Consider the following 19,662-nt stretch of genomic DNA (forward strand, 5'->3'; position numbering starts at 1 on the left):
CAACACCCCCCACAAGACACTTTTTAAGTTCCATGGGTCTTACACACACTTATCACAACGTGTGGCACACCTCATCCAGTGCTCTAAATGCCCCAGTAACAACTATGTGGGTGAAACCAGACAGTCACTGTGCTCTCAAATATACTCACATAGGAAAATGATAAAAGACGCACAAAAAACCCACCCCTGCACCTGTGGGTGAACAACTTTTCACAAAGCAATCACTCTAAGTCCTTCCAGTCCTCATCCTCAAAGGAAACCTGCACAACACTTTCAGAAGAGGAGCCCAGGAGCTGAAATTCATAATTGTGTTAGACACTAAAAATCATGACCTGAACAGATAATCACTGGATTCATGGCTTATTACAACAATCTGTAACCCACTAACCGCACTTTTTTGTCCTATGATTGCAGAGGTCACTTTACCTTGAATGGGGCCCTCCTTTGCCCAGACACTCACCCATCCCCCCTCCAGTCCAGATACAGGGATCCAGAGGGAGAAACAGCCTCATGCTGTGCCCCAGGCTTGCACAGAGTTTGCTGCATGCGCTGCCTCCTTCCTTCAGGGTGTTCTACTTGCGAGCTGGGCTCTGCTGGGTCCAGCGGCCCCTACTGGCAGCCAACATTTCTGCAGCCCATTTCATTGTGGCGAGGGTGGGGGAGTGGAGGAAATTCTGTGCACACAACATTAATTTCTGCAAAATTCTGCATTGCACAGGAGTAAACTAGAGCATGGACTCTGCAGTAACCAGGGACCCTCTGAATCACTTTTAAGGTTCACTCTCCAACCCAACCTCTGTCCAAAGGTGTCTCTGATGCATTTTCCTTAAGGGCAGACATTTACTGGAAGAAGATTGCAGATGTCTGTGTCCCATGCTAGCCCCAGCAGCTGGCTCCATTTTATTTGGCACCGCTTACTGGCTTCCACCTTGTGATCGCCTTGCTTGTAACTGTAGTTACTGCATAGGTGCTGGAATGAGGGGTGCTGGGGGTGCTGCTGTACCCGCTGGCTTGAGGTGATTTTCATCATATACAGGGCTTACGGTTTGGTTCAATGGTTCTCAGCACCCCCGCTGTACGAATTGTTCCAGCACCCCAGAGTTGCTGTTACATTAACATCACAGGGCATCTGAAAACCTTCCTCTAATAAACTCTGTCTCCTGGTGTGATGCCAGCATTACGTGTTCTCTAAAGTATGTTTGCAAGAATGCTCATGTGTGATTTCCCTGGCATTCTTGGTGGTGGTGGTGGTGGTGGTCCCACCAAGCTTTTATATTCCTTTCCTCCTGCATTCCCTTCCCTTAACATCCCCTTACTGAAACGTAGTGCTTTTTTTGTTGGCCCTCTCCTAATACCAGGAGAAAGGGGAAGGGCCAAAGAAGAGTCAGAATCCTGGGACTGACAGGTCCCCAGGGCCAGTGGGGAGAGGCCATCCCTCCCAAGTCAGCCAGCTGGCCACGCAGGCAGGTCCTTATTTGTTTACAATTGCTGTTTAATAAATTGTATTTGGTTAGAACTCAATAGTAGTGATCACTGGGCAGAGAAGTGGACAGTGCGGAGGGAGTACTCCAGAGTGGAGCTACCCGAGGCTCTGTCCTGAATTTCCCATGATGAAACTGGGGGTTAATCCCCCCACGGATCCTGGGCCCAGCCTTATTGGACTCTGCTGCATGGGAGAGAGAAAGAGGAGTCCTTGCGGTCAGGCAGGCATCTGGGTAAAGGGAGTTAAGCCAGAGATTCCAGTGGGGTAGTATAGAAGCCAGGAAAAATTATAGCGGGACTGTTCCCCTGCTTCCGCTAGGATCATACCAAAATTAATCATTTGTAATTGGCCGTATATAAGTATTTTTTTCAAGTTGGCTAAGCCAGTTGACTAAACCACACTGACATTGTTCCATTGCATCCCCTCCTGAAGCCTTCAGACAGTGATTGTATTTCATGGAATGATTACCTAGACTTATGCAGTGTCTTTAGATGACTAGGAAAGGGGAGACTGGTGATCTTTCTTCTGTTGAATCCAGGCCTGTATAGATATTTTGCATTTCACCACCACCTTCCATCCCAGGATCCCAAAGCGCTTTACAAGCTTTCATTAATTTAGCCTCTCAACACTCTCCTGATAGGCTGGTAAATGTTGTCATCCCCCATTTGCAGTTGAGGAATCAGAAGGATTAAGGTGATGCGTACACTATGCAGCTTTGAGCAACACGGCAAAAAAAATTCCACCCTCAACGAGTGGCAGCAGTTTTGTCAGCTGGAGAGCGCTCCTGCTGCCAAAGTGCTGTTCACACCAGTGCTTTTTGTTGGTAAAACTTTTGTCATTTGGGGTGTGGGTTTTTTTGTTTTTTTTTAACACCCCTGAACAATAAAAGTTTTCCAGTGAAGTTCCAGCATAGCAAAGCCTAAGGGTTTAATCACAACAGGTGTTGATCTCAGTGAGATCTTCTGAGGATCAAGTTCAAGGTCAGAAGTCTATGGCAGAGCTAGGAATCAAAGCTCAGGGCTACTGAATCCTAGTCCTGCCCCTTACCCACTAGACCATCGTCCTCTCTCTCTCATACGGCGTTGGCTTGAGTTCTAAGACTTGCTTCGCAAGGGACTTGGTTTTTTTTGGTAGGAATCTGATTGTTATACCTCTGCTGTACCATATTAACAGTCTGAGGTCAGGTCTTGGTATACAGTTTTGATTCCCTATGTTGATTTTAATAATGTGTCTTGCTCTAAGTACTTAATTTTCAAGATTCCTCTAAGGCTTTTTTGCGTGAAGTCTTCCATCATGCTGTAATACCGCATTTGTTCTGCAGCTGAGCTCACGGCCAGCTGTTGTCTGCTGTATCTAATTACTTCCAGGCAGCCAGAAACATCTTCAAAGCTGGATTTTAGGTAAATAATAGATGACTGGAAATGTGTTAAACAAGAAGAGGCATATTTGAATTGAAATGTGTCTAGCTTTTCCCTTGGTGCGAGTAGAAAAATAAGAAAAGAACTTAAAAAAAAAATCATCTCCCTGTGGCACAGATAAACATGCTGAGTTATTAATTTAAAGTGCTGTTCTGCCCTAGAAAGCTACTCTGTAAAACTGGCATCCTGGGGCTCCATGTTTATCATCTCTCCATGATTTCGCAATCAACGAGCTCCATTTACAAGATAAAGGTAACTGCTTGCCATACCTGAGTTCAGAGATCCCAGATGGACTTTTTACTACTTGCATGTCATCACCAGTCAGAGAGGTTCTGCAGGCCAATTTATGCCCTTAGTTGTTTCTGTGCATTTCCAGACTCTGCTTTCAGTGACACCTGTACCACTCCATTGCCATCAGTGAGGATCCACAGGTGTAACTGGAACTCGGGGAACAGTTTGATTGATGGTGCACAAGCTAAAATAGAATCCAGCCGTGTTAACTCTACGGTGCTAAGAGGAGTGTGAAAAAATTAAAACCTATTAATTTGTATTGATTTACAGAACGGAGGAGTAAGAAGGTGCAGTTTTCCACAGTCCTTTTTCAGGGTGCAATGGCACTTTAATGAAAACTAAATTCAAAGGTGCAGGAGTTTTGCTCTCTGCAGAATGTGTTTGAAGCAACTCTCACTAGCCAGCCCTGTTTGGTGTCCTGGTAGTTTACTGCTGCTTATTCAGTACTATACTTTATGGCCTCCTAGGCCTTGGTTTTTTTACACTGGAGCAACCCAGTGCCGAGGAAGGGCAAAGTGAGCGGGATCATTCGGGTAACCTCCAGGGTACAGAATAAGGTGAGATGCCATTGGAGCTGGAGAAGAATATTCACTTCCCTTTTCTTGTTGGGGGCGAGGAGAGAGGCAACAATTACTGCTTCGCTCTGGGATCCTACTTGACCAAGGGCTTTCCCCCTATTGCAAGGTTTCTAAATGGAGTGCTTTATAGCCCTTTTGTTCCAAAGCTTTAACATTGTGGAATGAGCCAATGATATTTGAGTGAAGGCTGCATCCTTTTTAGGAATTCTGAATACACAGCAAATACCAGGATCACATCAGAAAGGGGCATGAATGGGATTACCATTAGATCTCAGAAAGCTTTACTTCTGAGGCCTGGCAAGTAGGGGTTTGAGCAGAACGAATCAGTAAGCGCTGCCCTTACATATAATCACTCCTTCTCACAGACTGTGCAGAGGTTAGAGCAGCAGCGTGAGAACACAGGGACCCTTGGATCCTATTCCCAGCTAGGCCATTGACTTCAGACACTTGTAACCTGATTTTACCGAGGTGCTGAGCACCCATCGATTTTGTTGGGAGCTGAAAACCAGATGGTAAACTCCTGTGCCTCAGTTTCTCTGTCTTTAAAATGGGGATAACACTTACCTACCCCGTATAGGATCTATGAGGCTCAGTTATTGTTTGTAAATCACTGTGGAATCCTTGAATGAAAACGCTATGTACATGCAAAGCATTATTAGTGTTGGGTTGTTAGGGTCTACTCAGGTAGTGGAAGGATAAACCTCTTTCTATGTCAGCCGTGTTCGCTTTGTTGAGATGGGCTTGTTCTGGCTTTATAAACGTAGTCAGGAGTGAGATGAGACTTTGGCTCTGACCCCTCGCTAAACTATATATCAATTGATTGGGGCTATGTCCTTCACACTGGAAGTAGATATACGAAGGCCATTATAAGAGGAATGATGTACATTGGTGGGTGGATCAAGCTCAACAGCACTTGAAACCCCATTTGTTTTGTTGTTGTTTTTGACTTATTAGACTTTTTCAATCTTTTTTATTTTTTTGTGCACCAAACCAAACAAATTCTAGAAGCCAATATATAAAGCAAGTACGAAGGAAATCCATCAGAAAAGACCAAGATATTTTACACAGCCATGGATTCTTCTGTGCATTAACAGCAATATTCCCGGGACAGGGGTTCTTACGACACGTATCAAAACAAAAAAATAATAAAATGAAGGAAATCAAAGTCAGGAGGGAAAAGAGTAGAGGAAGGGAGTAGTAGACAGAGAGGAATATGGATAGGGAGAGGGTGTGTGCGGGGGTTACCTCCTGCTTTTCATCCAGGCCTCTTGTATAGATCATTAGTTGACAAATTCTTGGAAAGTGAAACTTGGTTTGAAGGAGATGACATAATCATTGTAACAGGATGCTTTCTGATACCTTCCTGATGCAGTCTTTTTTTTTTTTTTTTTTTAAACACTGTTCATATTTTTGCCAGGTGTCAGGAAAAGTTGGAATAATCCAAGACTAATTCAACTGAAGCATCATTATTTTTTGCTGTTAGCTAATTGCTGGCATTCATATTTGTATTGGCTGCTGATAGTTGGACATATCATCTATTTAAAAAGCGTCTTGGATCTCAAATTGTGGAGCAGGGGATTCTCCTTGATATGCCTTTTCAAGGCAAACAAAATCTGATCAGCGGGGATTAGAACCAAATCCTAGGAGCCTTGGCCTGCACTTTATCTGAGCAGTGCAGGGGCCCAGGAAAATACCAGGGGAAACAGCTGTTAACACAATCTCTGCTTCCTCATTCCCACTCGAAGGGCATACCAAACTGTGTGGGGCCCTTTGCCTCCTGCACTGTTATAGGTAGAAGGCTGAGTTTAGCTAATTCTAAGGAGGACCTGACTGCGTGGTCAGATTATACTATTTAATACTAATAAAGACAATTGAGCCAAATTGATCCCTGTTTTGGGTTTCAATGTTCTAATCCTTCATTAGCTGCTATGGGACATATTGTCAGAGAGAGCCCCAGGTTCCGATCCTTTCTCTGGTGGATTTGGGTTGTTGAGAAGAGGGTATGTTAGGAAACAGGATGATTAATTTGTCCAAAAATGGAATGACTAAACAATATTTCTAAAAGCACAAGCCCTGCTGAATTGTCAGCACAAACTTCCGGAAATGCTGGAGGGTGCAACACTGCGTACAGTCTGTCCTGGGCTTTCCTCCCAAGGTCATTCTTTCTTCCACACAGGTCAATGGGCCTTATACCAGACCTAGAGAGACCAGCACTGGGAGTTCTGGGTCTACTCAGTCCTTTCTGTCTCTGCTCAGATGGTTAACCAGATAGCCCATTGTGATGATGGTTTTTTCCACAAGAGGGACATTTGGCCCCTGGCAACTGGAACAAGACAGCCAGACTGCATTCCAGGCTGTCTGTCTGTCTGTCTTAGGTACTCGTATGGCCTCTGTTGCCATAGTTTCTGAATGATATGTTTATCCTTTCAACACTGCTGCGAAATGGGGAAGTGCTATTCTCCCATTCTGTAGAGGGGGCTCTGAGGCACAGAAAGAATAAGGGCTTGTCTATACAAGGACACTCAGGGAAGTTAATCTTTATTAACTAATGGTATGAATTGAAAGTGGATTAGTTAAACCTTTGGAAATGAATTAAGCTCCGCTGAACTAAAGGCACTCTAATTCTGAATCAGTGTATCCCCACAAGGGTTTAATGTGGTTTAACTAACTCACCTTGGCAGTTAATTCGGATTAACTTTCCTGCAGCTATGTCTTCACTAGAAGTGCTGCTTCAGGAACAGGTTCTCCTGTTGCTATAGTTAATCCATCTCCCCAAGAGAATTCTTCCACCAGCCTAGTGCTGTCTACACTGGGGTTTAGTTTGGCTTAACTATATCATATTCTTGAGTGACGTAGCTGGATCAACCTAAGTATTTAGTGTTGACCTGGCCTTAGTGTAGACAAGCCCTAAGTGACTTTCCTGGGGTCATGCAGGAAATCTGTAGTAGAGCAGAGAATTAACCTGGGGCTTGGGAGAATCAGGTTAATCAGCCTAACCACTGGACTGTCCTGCCTAACCTCTGGTTCTAATCAGGAGAAGCTTGGGACTGAGTTGCAAAGATCTCATAGGACAGGACTGAGGTATGTCATAGGAGCTGGGCAGGAGAATTTGCCAGAGTCCAGCTGTTTGTTGTTTACTTTCATGAATAGAAATGTCACTCACAAAAGCCTAATATGGGAAAATATCATGATGGGGCAGCTAACGAATTGGGTCACTTTTTTTATCCAATAAGTGGTCTCCCTTCTACCAGAGAGCTAAGCAGGGGATGGCATGAAAGCTGGGGAAAGCCACCTAGCGAGTTACAAAGAGTTTCAGAGCTGGGAGAGCAGCCTTGTTTATTTTAATGGGTGTCAATAGACCGACCAAGTGACAGTTTTTTGAATTCCAACCTCTGCAGGTCAAAAATACAGGAAGTAGAAAAACATTAGGTGGCAGATCAGACTTTCCCTTAATTTGTCTGGAGTCTGGTGTTTCCCTGTTTGGAGTATGGAACCAGTACAGAATTTTTCAGTGGTCATTCGTAACTTTTCTGGGCAGAGGGAAATTATTTAAAAGCACTTACTGAAAAGGGTCCTGCTCCCCAGGAAGCCCTTGCCATTCACCACCATCAGCTGTCACCCCCTGTATCCCAGAGGACCCAGACAGATCAGTAAACTGATTTTTCCCTACCCCCATGACTCCAGCTGCCTTCAGACTCTGTGTGTTCTAGCATCAGACACACAGCACCTCCAAGGGTGGCCTATAAAAGCCCTAGACATCACAAATCATTCACAACTTGTTGCCTTTCCTTGTGCCATGTTCCCCAGAGAGAAAGCAAAGCCTGTTTCCTCACTTCCCCCAAGACTCTCCTTCCTCCTACGTTGTGCTTTCTCGTTCACCACCCACCAGAGGGAGGACAAGAGAAGACTTTCCACCCTAACTCCAACACTGCCTTGTGTACCAGGCTTCCCAGCTCTGCACAGTGTTAGATGATAGTGAAATGGCTTCCTGCCTGAGAAATGTCAAAACGGCCCTAAGTTTTGCTAGACTGGGCTACGCAGTGAATATGAATGACTTTCTTTCCCTGTGGAGGTTAGCGTAGCTGTGGGAAATGGCTTTGCAGAACCTGGAGGGAGATAACTGTACAGTGTTTGTTTTGGGTCTGAGCTGCTGATGTGAAAACACTGTTAAGTAATGCCAAGAGTAAGAACATGGGCACTTCACAGCTGAGTGTCATTTCCCAGTCGCTCACTTAATCTGCAGGACACACACATAGTGTGGCACTCAAGCGGAGTTTTAACAAGCGTTAAAATAAATTGCTGCAAAGATTCTGACAGCAAGTCTCTGCTCTTCCCCCATTGAATCACGCTGTCTTATTTCACGTTTTCTGTAACATTTCAGGGATGAAATGGCCTAAACAAGACAATAGTGAAGCACAAAAGTATGAGCTTTATTGATCATGGCTGCACCTACAGGAACTAGCGAACTACCGAAGTCTTGTACCAGTGCTCGCTGGGCTGAGGCAAAAACCAGAAAAAGAATTTCTGAAGATAACATCCTGGCTGATTTTTCTATGTGTTACAGAAAGTTTGATCTACTCATTGTCCACATTAATCACGGGGCATTTGTCGTTTAGCTTCTCCAGGAGTTTCTGTTGCAGAAAACGTAGTTAGATGGTGGCATCCTACACCATCCACTGCTTAGCTGTACTGGTGCTGCTCCCTGTCTTATTACATGCAAAGTGTAACGTGTGGGATGTTAAGAAATTTAAAGGGGCCGTCCAGGTGGCTCAGCTATTCTAAGAGGGTCCATGCCATAGCGGCTCTAAACCCATCAATATGCTGCTCAGCCAGGGACAATGATTGGCTGCTGCTCCCAGATCTGCCCTATAATGGTTCCCCTGGTTTCTCCCCTACTTCCATTGTAGGTTAATATTATCCCCATCATTGCCAAAGCAGACACCATTTCCAAGAGCGAGCTGCACAAGTTTAAGATAAAGATAATGAGTGAGCTGGTCAGTAATGGAGTGCAGATCTATCAGTTCCCCACGGATGATGAAGCTGTCGCAGAGATCAACTCTGTAATGAATGTGAGTAATGCTGCTTATTGCCTTTCCTCTGAATATTGTAACAAAGGAAACTGCTGGACAATGATGCATTTTAAAGTGGGTCCTCAAGGGGGTTGTGTGGATACTAGATGTGTTTTAAAGATGAGCAGTGCATCTGACAGAGGCCTTCGGCTTTTGCTAAAGAGAGGAAGAGACATGATTTTGTTTGTGCCTTTCAACCTCACTGTACAGGAATTTAATTAAAGTGTGACTGTTACTTATCTCATACAGTTCTTATGAGAGGCCATGTTCTGCTCTAAAATAGATTGCATGCTGATATTTCAAGGCTGGGTTTGCAGCAAGTCGTAACACGTTTTTTGCAATTTTTTTTTGTTTTTTAAATGTTTAGAAAAAATTAGAAATTTTCTGACTTTAGGGATGAGAAAACAGAAAAGTGTTCAGTTTTTGAAGTTTGGGGTTTTTCCCCATCCTTTTCAGAAGCAAAATGAAAAAAGGAGAAAATGGAGAAGAGTTGGAGGGAGAGGAGAAAAACTGAAACATTTTTGAGTTTTAATTTTTTGTTGAAGACTTAATAGATTTTGAAACAGGAAACTTTGCGCCGAAATTGTTTGTCTTTCTTTTTTTTAAAAAGGTCATTTTTCATGGCAGGGAGGGGAAGCTTTGAATGAAGAATTTCAACCAGCTCTAGTTTAGAATCTCCTAAGCCAAGGAAGCCAAATAGATTGAGCCCAACTTAAAATAAAAATAGGGACGATTGTACTCTGCTGTGTCGTTGGGTTTTTTTAAGGCCAAATTCAGCCCTGGTTTAAGTGAGTGAGAGTCTTGCTTATTTCCGTGAACTGGGCTATCTGGAATCTGAATTGTGCTTTTGAGTAGAGTTGGTTGACATTTTTCATCTGAAGTAGGGTGTTTGGGGTTTTTTAAACTAAAATTGGTTTTTCCACAGTAAATTTCCATTTTTGATTAAATGTTTTTATCTCTCACCAAAAAAGAAAAAACACAAATATGAAAATGGGGTGGGGATGTGTTCTGGCAACCAAAAACTGAAAAAGTTGGGCAAAATTTTGCAATATAAACAAAAAATGTTTGCCCCATTGGCTGAAATATTTTGGGTTTTGGTCGCTGGGTTTTTTTTTGGATAAAAAAACTGAAAAATGCAGAAAAAAGTTGAAAATGAAAATTCTTTTGCTTTTGTTAAAATTGTTGATGGTGAATGGAAGAGGGAGCATTTCCCCATGGGTTCTACTTTTGAGTCTACTTCCTCCTATTAATTAAGGACCTCTGTTAACCTCTCCCCATTGAAATCCCTGGGAAGCAGACCAAGATTGCAGTACGTTAACAGTGTGGTGAACTCTGGATACTGGCTGTAACAGGGAGCATAATACCTACCCACATCTTGTTACCATTATAATACCTACCTCCTAGTGTTTTCTGTGTTCCTTGTTCCAGCAAAGCTCCCACTGACTATTGAGAGCTTTGCCGGCTGATCAGCAGATAATCGGACCAGTCTGGTATCTATCACAGTAAAACCCTGCATGTGCTGGTGTTTGGGGAAGTCAGCTGTCTGGTGCTTAGAGTGTGGCTGGGTGGTCATTCTGTACTGGTAATTGCCATAACACTTATTGCAGCGTGATTTTCCAATCTCCAGCATTAGTGCCACGACAGAGGAGAGTAGTGAGAATGTTACACGCGTTCTCTAATTGATATTTGCCTTGGGATGGGACAGAGTGACTGACAGTGCCTGTAGTTCTCTATGTAAGGGCTGTGTCCAACCAACATCCTCCTTTACTGCACTTATAAAGCTGATGACGTCATCTTGATACCACATTCCCTAAATGTGTTGTGATTTCCCCCCTGCCCTCACTGTTGGACACCATGTCTCTAATAACTAAACCAGCATGTGACATGTCCTGCAAGTGCCCCATCCTGTGCCTTCATGTGAGCTGCTGTGCAAATCAGCACTAACAAATGTCTTTGTTTGTATGTTCTTCAAGGAAGGCATTGTCCCACCCTCTGTGTGCAGACAGGGCTTAGCACACTGGGGTTGCTACAGCAATAAAAACAATCTGTCAGGGAGGGGCCTCTACTTGCTGGCCGTGGAAGCCAGTGATGCTTTATGTGTTGGGAACAGTTGTAGTTTGGAAGTAACTGTCCAGGACATTAACAAAATCTCTCTCTAACTGACTCAGTGCCAAAGCCGGTACCTGAACCTGCTGTGCCATGCTCTGGCTCCAAGCCACACTGCACAGCTCCATGGCAAGCAAGTGTTGGGCACGACGCAAGGTGCCCTATACCGTTTCAGAGTGGAGATTGTTTTCATGCTGAGTAAAGAAGATTCTGTGCTTGAGATAAATGATTTTGAAACAGATTTTGTGCCTGGCTAGAAGCAGCTCATGGTCGCTTTGTAAGACTGATGCCTGTGAGAGATTCTAGCATGTGCACTGAATCCCTGGGCTGATTCTGTTTCAGGCTCATCTGCCCTTTGCCGTTGTTGGCAGCACAGAGGAGGTGAAAGTTGGAAACAAGCTGGTGAGAGCTCGGCAGTACCCATGGGGGGTGGTGCAAGGTAAGGGAGTCAACGGCAGGGCACATTTCAGAGCTGTGAAGCCTCTCGGCATGTGTGTGTGCTCACGCTCTCTTTTGCACATCTTCCTTCTACCACCATGTCAGTGTGTGGGTGCCAGGGCAAGAGACCCGAGGACTCTATCATCATTCGTGGCTCTTTTGTTGAATCAAGTTATCAGGTGCCTGAAGGTGCAGTGTGGTTACAGTTGGGTCATACCGGCAGGTGCATTCCCTTTGCTCCAACCAGGCTGGAGCAGGGTTCTGAACAGAGAGAGCTAAGCTCTGGGTCAGAAAGGTTGCTGCAGGGAAAGCCCTAGGAGCAGCCAATTTTAGAGTGAAAGCTTAGACTGAAGTTTATGATGAGCCGTTGTAACCAATGCAACTGAAGCCCTGGAAGGAGGGTTGGCTTTATACAGTGTGTGGGAACTCTTCTCAGAGCAGGGTGGGAACTTCAGCTGCTCCTGAGGGTCTTTCTGCTTCTCTCTCTCTCTCTCTCTCTTCCAGTGACCCTCCCAGCAATGGTGGCTCTGTGCTGAATGTCTAGGTGGGGGACTATAACCCTCCCTAGCTTGTTCAGGTGCTTTGGAGGCGTTCACTCTGTGCTGTGCTGGGATGTTTAGTGCAGTACAAGCGCCCTCCCTCGAGTGCTGCTTCTCCTTTCAGAGCCCCTCTCAAAACGCGTGTGGTGCAGTCTGGGCAGGATCTTTCACCTGAGCACCATGCTGTCAAAGTAACAGCTCAGAACGGCACACAGAACTGGGTTGAAGGGAAATGTATTTTTCCTGGATTTTATTTCCTCTTTTCCTTGAATGGGGCAGAGTCCTGGTGACAGAACCACTCCCACCCACCTTTGTGCACATGCCCCATCATCCTTTTTATGACAGCCATGGCCATGGCCAGCAGTGTATGGAAGGGACCAAGTCCCATAGCTTCTCTCATAGGTCCACCATTAGTTCCTTTTGTGCTCGTGACCCTTGCTCCTGGAAATGCTGGTACCAACGGAGGTTGTGAAAATCAGGCATGTACTATCATGACTGAGATCCCAGAGGAAGCCTGTGATAAAGCCTAGGCAGATGCTTCTGAAACAGAAAGGCCCTGCTTCTGCAATGCTTTCCTGTTGGAAAGCTTCGCTCATTGCACCAGAGGTACACATCCCCTGAGATATCTCGCTGGGGTTAATCTGTCCTGCCTGTATCCTTGCAATCTTCCCTGCCTCTCAATCCCCCTCACCCGGTGTTTGCTGAAATTTCTTCCCTTCTGTTTAATCAGTCGAGAATGAAAGTCATTGTGACTTTGTGAAACTGCGAGAAATGCTGATTCGAGTCAACATGGAAGATCTTCGGGAACAGACTCACACCCGCCACTATGAGCTGTACAGACGGTGCAAGCTGGAGGAGATGGGGTTCAAGGACACAGATCCTGACAGCCAGCCATTCAGGTGAGTGACCCTTATTTTCCCAATCCGTTTCCAGTAGTGATTCTGCAAACCTTCCATCAGCTGGAATCCCCTTGGGCAGAGAGCTTGCAAGATCAGGCCACTAGACTGAGACCTGCTAACATTGATTTTGAACCTCTCTGCTGATTGAGATATTTTTCTCTTCTCTGTCCCCTCTGCCTTCAAGCAATTTAGATGGCCGTAGCCTTGCTAGTCACTATTGAATAATACCGTAGTGTCTCGTTTGCTTTTTATCCAGCCTTCAAGAAACCTATGAGACCAAAAGAAAAGAGTTCCTAGGTGAACTGCAGAAGAAAGAGGAAGAAATGAGGCAAATGTTTGTGAACAAAGTCAAGGAGACTGAATCAGAACTGAAAGAAAAGGAAAGAGAGGTGAGTATATCAGACCTGTGAGATGAGCCCAAGCCACACATTCAACTCTGAGGTCCAGATATGTATGAAGTGTGAGCACTTGAAAGCTGTGAGCTGAATACAGTGAGCAGAGTAACGTAACAGTCTCCCCAAGTAACATATCCCAGCACCTGAGGATAGGTCTCAAATGTACGCATGGTATCTAGCTAGATGCTCACGTGGGCCCCATCACCATGGGATATGGACACCTCACAAACGTTAATGAATTTCTTCCTGCAGTAACCTGGCATGGTAGGAAATTATTCCCCCTGTACAGATCAGAGAGGGAGGCACAGAGGATGACATTTTGAAAACTACCTAAGGGTATGTCCACACAGCATTTTGGAGCAAGCGGGAGTGAGTGAGTGCTCAGGCTCTGAAACCTAGGGAGTAGGCCGGAGATTCTCAAACTGGGGGTCGCTCAGGAAGTCGCGAAGTTATTATGTGAGGGTCCTGAGCTTTCAGCCTCTACCCACAAACCCCACTTCACTTCCAGTATTTATAATAGTGTTCAGTAGTTACAAATGTGGTTTTGATTTATAAGGGAGGTTGCACTCAGAGGCTTGCTGCATGAAAGGGGTCACTGACAGAAAACTCAGAGAAGTGCTGGAGCAGGTGGACTTCATTGCCCAAGCTCCAGCTCAAGCTGCAGCTGCACAGTGCTGTCTAGACAACTATTTTTAGAACACTAGTGCAAGTGTGGCTAGGCGGAGCCTGTTGACCCTGGCTGCGGGGGCTCACTCCAAAATGCTGTGTAGACATACCCTAAGTGACTTAAAAGCGTTAAGTCCCATTGAATGTCAGCGAGGGCTCAGATTCTTCTGGAAATGTTATTCTCTGTGCCTCCCTCCTCCCCATTCTGTACAATGGGAATAATTGCGTAAGTCTCAGTGAGGTCATAGGCTCCTGAGCCACTTTGATGCTTCTGAAAATTAAGGCTTCTGAGAGGAGCTGGGCACCCACAACTCCGGTTGGTACCAACGGGGGCTGTGAAAATCAGGCACGTACTATCATGACTGACATCCCAGAGGAAGCCTGTGATAAAGCTGGAAACTGAATCATGATCTTTTGAGTCCTAATCCAGTGCCCTGGCCCTGAGAGACCTCCTTCCCCTCTTGCTGTTCTACATTAGAATGAGCAGCTAGAGCAGGGGTCAGCAACCTTTCAGAAGTGGTGTGCTGAGTCTTCATTTTATTCACTCTAATTTAAGGTTTCGTGTGCCAGTAATACATTTTAACGTTTTTAGAAGGTCTCTTTCTAGAAGTCTATAATATATAACTGAACTATTGTTGTATGTAAAGTAAATAAGGCTTTTAAAATGTTTAAGAAGCTTCATTTAAAGTTAAATTAAAATGCATCGCCCCCCGGACCATTGGCCAGAACCCAGGCAGTGGGAGTGCCACTGAAAATCAACTCACGTGCCGCCTTCGGCACCCATGCCATAGGTTGCCTACCCCTGAGCTAGAGAGAGATTGAGACAGACAATGTTGAGTTTGTCATGTCTTGCACTTTACATACAAAGGCTAGTAATATGCAAAGAGCAGGTAGTTTAGGCTCCTGTCTTGCAGAGAGAGCAGCAATTTCAGCCCCTCAGTCCTGTGGTGAAGCTCTGTGACCCCAGTGGGACTCTGCACAGCAGCAAGAGCCTGTGATTGCTGCTCCTTGGGGAGAAGAGGGGCTTGGGGCAGTAGCCCAGCAGATGGTCATGGAGGCAATGCTGATGGAGTCTGTCTTCTACCAGCTACATGAAAAGTTTGAGCATTTAAAGAGGATACATCAAGAAGAGAAGAGGAAGGTGGAGGAGAAGAGGAGAGAGCTGGAGGACGAGATGAATGCCTTCAACAAGCGGAAACTAGCAGTTGAAACCCTGCAGTCTCAGTCTTTGCAAGCTACTTCGCAACAGCCACTGAAGAAGGATAAAGACAAGAAAAAGTAAGCAGTTTAACTTGAACCTTTTCCAGCCATTCAAAACATTTTATTCTTTCAACAGCGTGGTCATTTGAGACAGAAACAAACACAATAAAACGCCACACGAAGGAAGCTGTAAAGCTAGTAAATTAAAGGGGATTTTAAATCTTAAGCCAGCATCCTTCCAATCCTCCTGAAATGGTCTGGTTATATCTGCCCCCTATAGGAGCCTGGGTGAGTGGAGAGGAAATGGACCTGTCCCTTTTCAGGCCTGTTAAGAACGAGAGGTTTCAGAGCAGCAGCCGTGTTAGTCTGTGTCTGCGAAAAGAACAAGAGTACTTATGGCACCTTAGAGACTAACAAATTTATTTGAGCATACGACATACGTCTCTGTGTAAAAGAATAAATGGACACAAATCAGACGTCAAGAATTATAACATTCAAAAACCAGTCGGAGAACACTTCAGTCTCCCTGGAATTCGATTACAGGCCTAAAAGTCGCAATGTTACAACAAAAAAACTTCAAAAACAGACTCCAATGAGAGACTGCTGAATCAAAATTAATTTGCAAAATGGACACCATTAAATTAGGCTTGAATAAAGACTGGGAGTGGATGGGTCATTACACAAAGTAAAACTATTTCCTCGTGTTTATTCCTCCCGCCCCCCCGTTCCTCACAACTTATTGTTAACTGCTGCAAATGGACTATTTTGATTACCACTACAAAAAGGTTTTTTTCTCTCCTGCCGATAATAGCTCACCTTAACTGGTCATTCTTATTAGAGTGTGTATGGTAACTCCCATTGTTTTATGCTCTCTGTGTATATATATCTTTCTACTGTATTTTCCACTACATGCATCCGATGAAGTGGGCTGTAGCCCATGAAAGCTTGCGCTCAAATAAATTGGTTATTCTCTAAGGTGCCATAAGTACTCCTGTTCTTTTTATGAATGAGAGAGTCAGGTGACATTTATGCCCACCTCCTTGATGGCCAATTCAAGGACTGGCTCAGCCTGTTTAGCCTAGGGAAACGAGTTGTCTCTCTTTCCCAGGAGAGGGAAGAGGAGGATTCCAGAACAACCAAATAGTGCAGTGTCCTTCAGGCCTGGCCTCAGGCAGTGCAATAACATTATTGTGAGCTGCAGGGTTTGGGGCTGTGTCTGTAGGATGCTGAAGGGCTGTTGGTTTTGCTGGACAGTAAAGAGTTTAAAAAAAAAAAATGGGCACCTAAAAATGAAGGGAAGGTATGAAATTCATCATGGTCCCTTGGGTCTTGTTCCTGCCTATTTTGGAATCACTGACCTTTAGATATGAGGAAGATTTTTCTTCTACCCTATGGAGCCAGACTCTGGTATCTCTGTGACTGGCCTCTTAGGCATTCCCACTGAGTTCAGCAGTAATGCTTCTGGAGCAAGGGTGCTCATCAGTGAGAATAATGGTTTTCCCAGTATAGCCCTATGCAAGTGACAGGGGAAAAGAGAAAACAGTGAAACAAATGGTCTGCTCCTGCTCCCATTGAAGTCCGTGTTCTATGAGTGGAGGATTGGGAACAAAATGGAAAAGGGATCACCCTACAAACTGCTATACTTCTCCGCTGTTCTAACATCTTACATTGTTTTCTCCTGCACAGAGGAACTTAAATAGTCTCTTTATGTTCCATAAGATCCAGAGCAAGCTGGTGGTAACAGTAACTGATACTTTTGATGATGGAAAGAAAAAGATCAGGTGTAGCAATCATAATTCAAGTTTACTATTGACAACACGGCTTTCAGGTTTGAGATTGCCTATGAAATATTATACTACAAGCCAATATATTATCTCTGTGATGCTAACTTCAGTACAGTGTACGCTAACACTTCAGTTGATAGTTTGTTTCCTCCCAGGGAAGACTGTTTCTATTATTTAATGTGTTTACTTTGTATTAACATTTTCCAGATGCAGTAAAAACCAATTCTGGTTCTGTCCCGCATGCTTTATGCACATGCTGCCTGCAGCTAGAATCCAAGCGCTGATTATAAAATATTATATTATAATGAAAGGATCATCCATTCAAATGTAGTGCAAATTAAGGCCCTCTGAGATCTTTGGGCTAAATTTATTTCAAGCCTTCAAATGTCAGCAATGATTTTGCATGAAAATGATTTGAATAATGTCATGGGGCTTTTTAGACAAAAGACAATGGGCCTAATTCTGTCCTCAGTTACACATGTGTAAACTGAAACAAACGTAAGAGAGATCAGAATCTGGCCCTTCCCTTACAGGATAAAGAATCTTTAAGACCAGAATGACTTGATACTCTGCCCTTGGATATAGTGAGTATAGTCCATGGCTGAATAGCTGCCTTTGTTGCAGCTCTGAGTGTTGCATAATGTTCTGTACATCTTGTGACTGGAGGATGCTACTAAGTGTAGTTCAGGCCGTCACAGCTTAGTGTGTTGATTTGATGACATAGTCTTCAGTACTTGGGAGATATAATTAATCATCGTTAGCAGTACACAGTGTGGCCTTGTTGACCACCTCTGCTCAAGAGCTGTATTGAGACAGGAATAACAGGTTGAGTTGCATCTTGTCCTGATTGTGTGAGTTAATGCAATTGAAGAGGATGTTGTGGATAAAGAGGGAGGTACATTAAACTGTGAAGGGGAGTTTGCAGGCCTGCCTACTGTTTAACAAGCACCCAAATTCATGGGTGAATTTAAAATGAACATTTAAATCCCTAGGTGACTTGGCCCTTGCTGCCTCAGCTTCTCTCTCTAATAATTTTGCAGTGTTTAACATTTTATTAAAAAAACACAAACATGCTAATTTACATATACTTTATGACTTAATTTATTTGAATATGGGATGTGCACAAATTGCATTCCTCATCAGCAGCAGAAGCCAGACAGTTCGCATCTCAGCCATGATGGATTATCTAGCTCTCCATTTAGAGATAGCTATCAAATCATTATTTAACAGTCAATCTGAGATGTGATTTGAAACACCATCGTCACTAACCCATGACTGAATAGTCTGAGTTTTGCCACTATCATTACATGGTGGTAACAGTCAGAAATGGGACTGTGAAAAAATGACAACAGACTAACAGAGTAAGAATCTAACTGAAAAAATTACAGACTATTTATTCAGGCTGACGTAAGTACTTCTGAATGCACTGACGGGAGACTGAGCTGGATTCTTTTGTGGTTTGTGCATCGAGAGGTTTGTTAAATAAGTTCCAGTTGTGGGGTCTTTAGTACTAACCGTGACTGAAAAACCAGAAAGATTCTATCTTGAGTCTCAGATTCTGGGTTCAGTTTGGCATTTTGAGAAATATCACCTCTTTTTACTTTACACCTGCTACAGAAGTCATTGTGAGGCAATAAATATGGGGGCACGTTCCAGAATGCTGTTGGTACAGAATAGCAAAATGTTTTCTGCTCAAGCTGGATTGCGTGGTACAGAACGTAAGAATTTTGAGCTGGAAAAGGTTCCATTCCCCATTGGCTGCCAACGCTCTGACTTTTTAAATATTTTGTCTGGAATGGTATTTCCATCCTTTTTTTTTTTTTTTTTTTTTTTTTTTTTTTAAAACAAACCATTATTGCATATCCGTGTGGAAACAGGAAGGAGTATGGGAGAGCATTAATATAGTCTTATGTCTCAACCCATCCCACCCAGCTCTGCCCTTATAGGGAATGTTATAATTACAGCTGGTCAGCAATTTTTTGACAAAACATTTTTTCACCAAAAAATGCTGATTTGTCAAAACCAAAGCTGCTTGCAAGAAAGGGTCGGTTTGATGAGTTTCCCGACTTAAAAAAAGTTGGGAAAAACATTTTGAAATCATTGAAACATCCCCTTTTGACGTTATTTAAATGAAAAGTTTTTTTGGGTCAAAATGACTTTTCCTTTCAAAAGTTAACTTAATTCATGCTAAACAGGTTTTTTTAAAAAAGAAAAAAAGTTGAAATGAAATGTTTTGATTGACCCAAACAAAAACAATTTTTTTTTTTGATTTGTCAGTTCATGAAAATTTGTGATTGATTTTTTATTTTTTTTTTTCCATCCTGATTTAGGATGGGAAAAATTTTCAAGATCTCCTGGAATGGAAAAAATATTGTCCTGCCGAGCCCAAGTTATAATATGCTTAGTAGTAAACTAAGCAAATTTTTCCCAAGAGGACTAGGAGATTTAGCCACACAAGACCCATTGAAAGTAATGGAAGCTGTGTGTTTAAATGCCTGATTATCCAGTGTCTTTAATTTGGGCTGTTTCACCAAAAGCTCAACTAGCAAAGTGCTGGAATCCTGATAGGTTTTACATGTGCAAACAGTGACCTCTGGTGGATACTACTGAAAACATCTTTTGATGCCTCTTCCAGATTGTGCTGTTGGGTTGTGTGTGGAACACTTCAGTCAGGCTGACACTCTGTAAAGCTAACTCTGTAGTTAGTACATAGCACTGTCACACAAGAGAGCTGGGCTGGATTTGCGGAGTCTTGATTCCTGCTTTCTTAACTGGCAAAGGCTGACGCTCCAGTTC

At 43.7% G+C, this 19,662-nt stretch overlaps 1 protein-coding gene across 2 annotated transcripts in view; it reads left to right on the forward strand.

The window, feature by feature from the left end:
• The window catches only part of SEPTIN8 (septin 8), a 68,287-nt gene that overhangs the window by 40,702 nt on the left and 7,923 nt on the right, over positions 1-19,662 (forward strand). For both annotated transcript variants that reach the window (XM_032769205.2, XM_032769206.1), the window contains exons 5-9: positions 8,678-8,839; positions 11,288-11,384; positions 12,653-12,821; positions 13,078-13,210; positions 14,970-15,160. In XM_032769205.2, the coding sequence (XP_032625096.1) occupies positions 8,678-8,839; positions 11,288-11,384; positions 12,653-12,821; positions 13,078-13,210; positions 14,970-15,160 (752 nt within the window). The remainder of the gene's footprint in view (positions 1-8,677; positions 8,840-11,287; positions 11,385-12,652; positions 12,822-13,077; positions 13,211-14,969; positions 15,161-19,662) is intronic.

The sequence above is a fragment of the Chelonoidis abingdonii genome, chromosome 7 (genome assembly GCF_003597395.2).
Source record: "Chelonoidis abingdonii isolate Lonesome George chromosome 7, CheloAbing_2.0, whole genome shotgun sequence".
NCBI lineage: Eukaryota > Metazoa > Chordata > Testudines > Testudinidae > Chelonoidis > Chelonoidis abingdonii.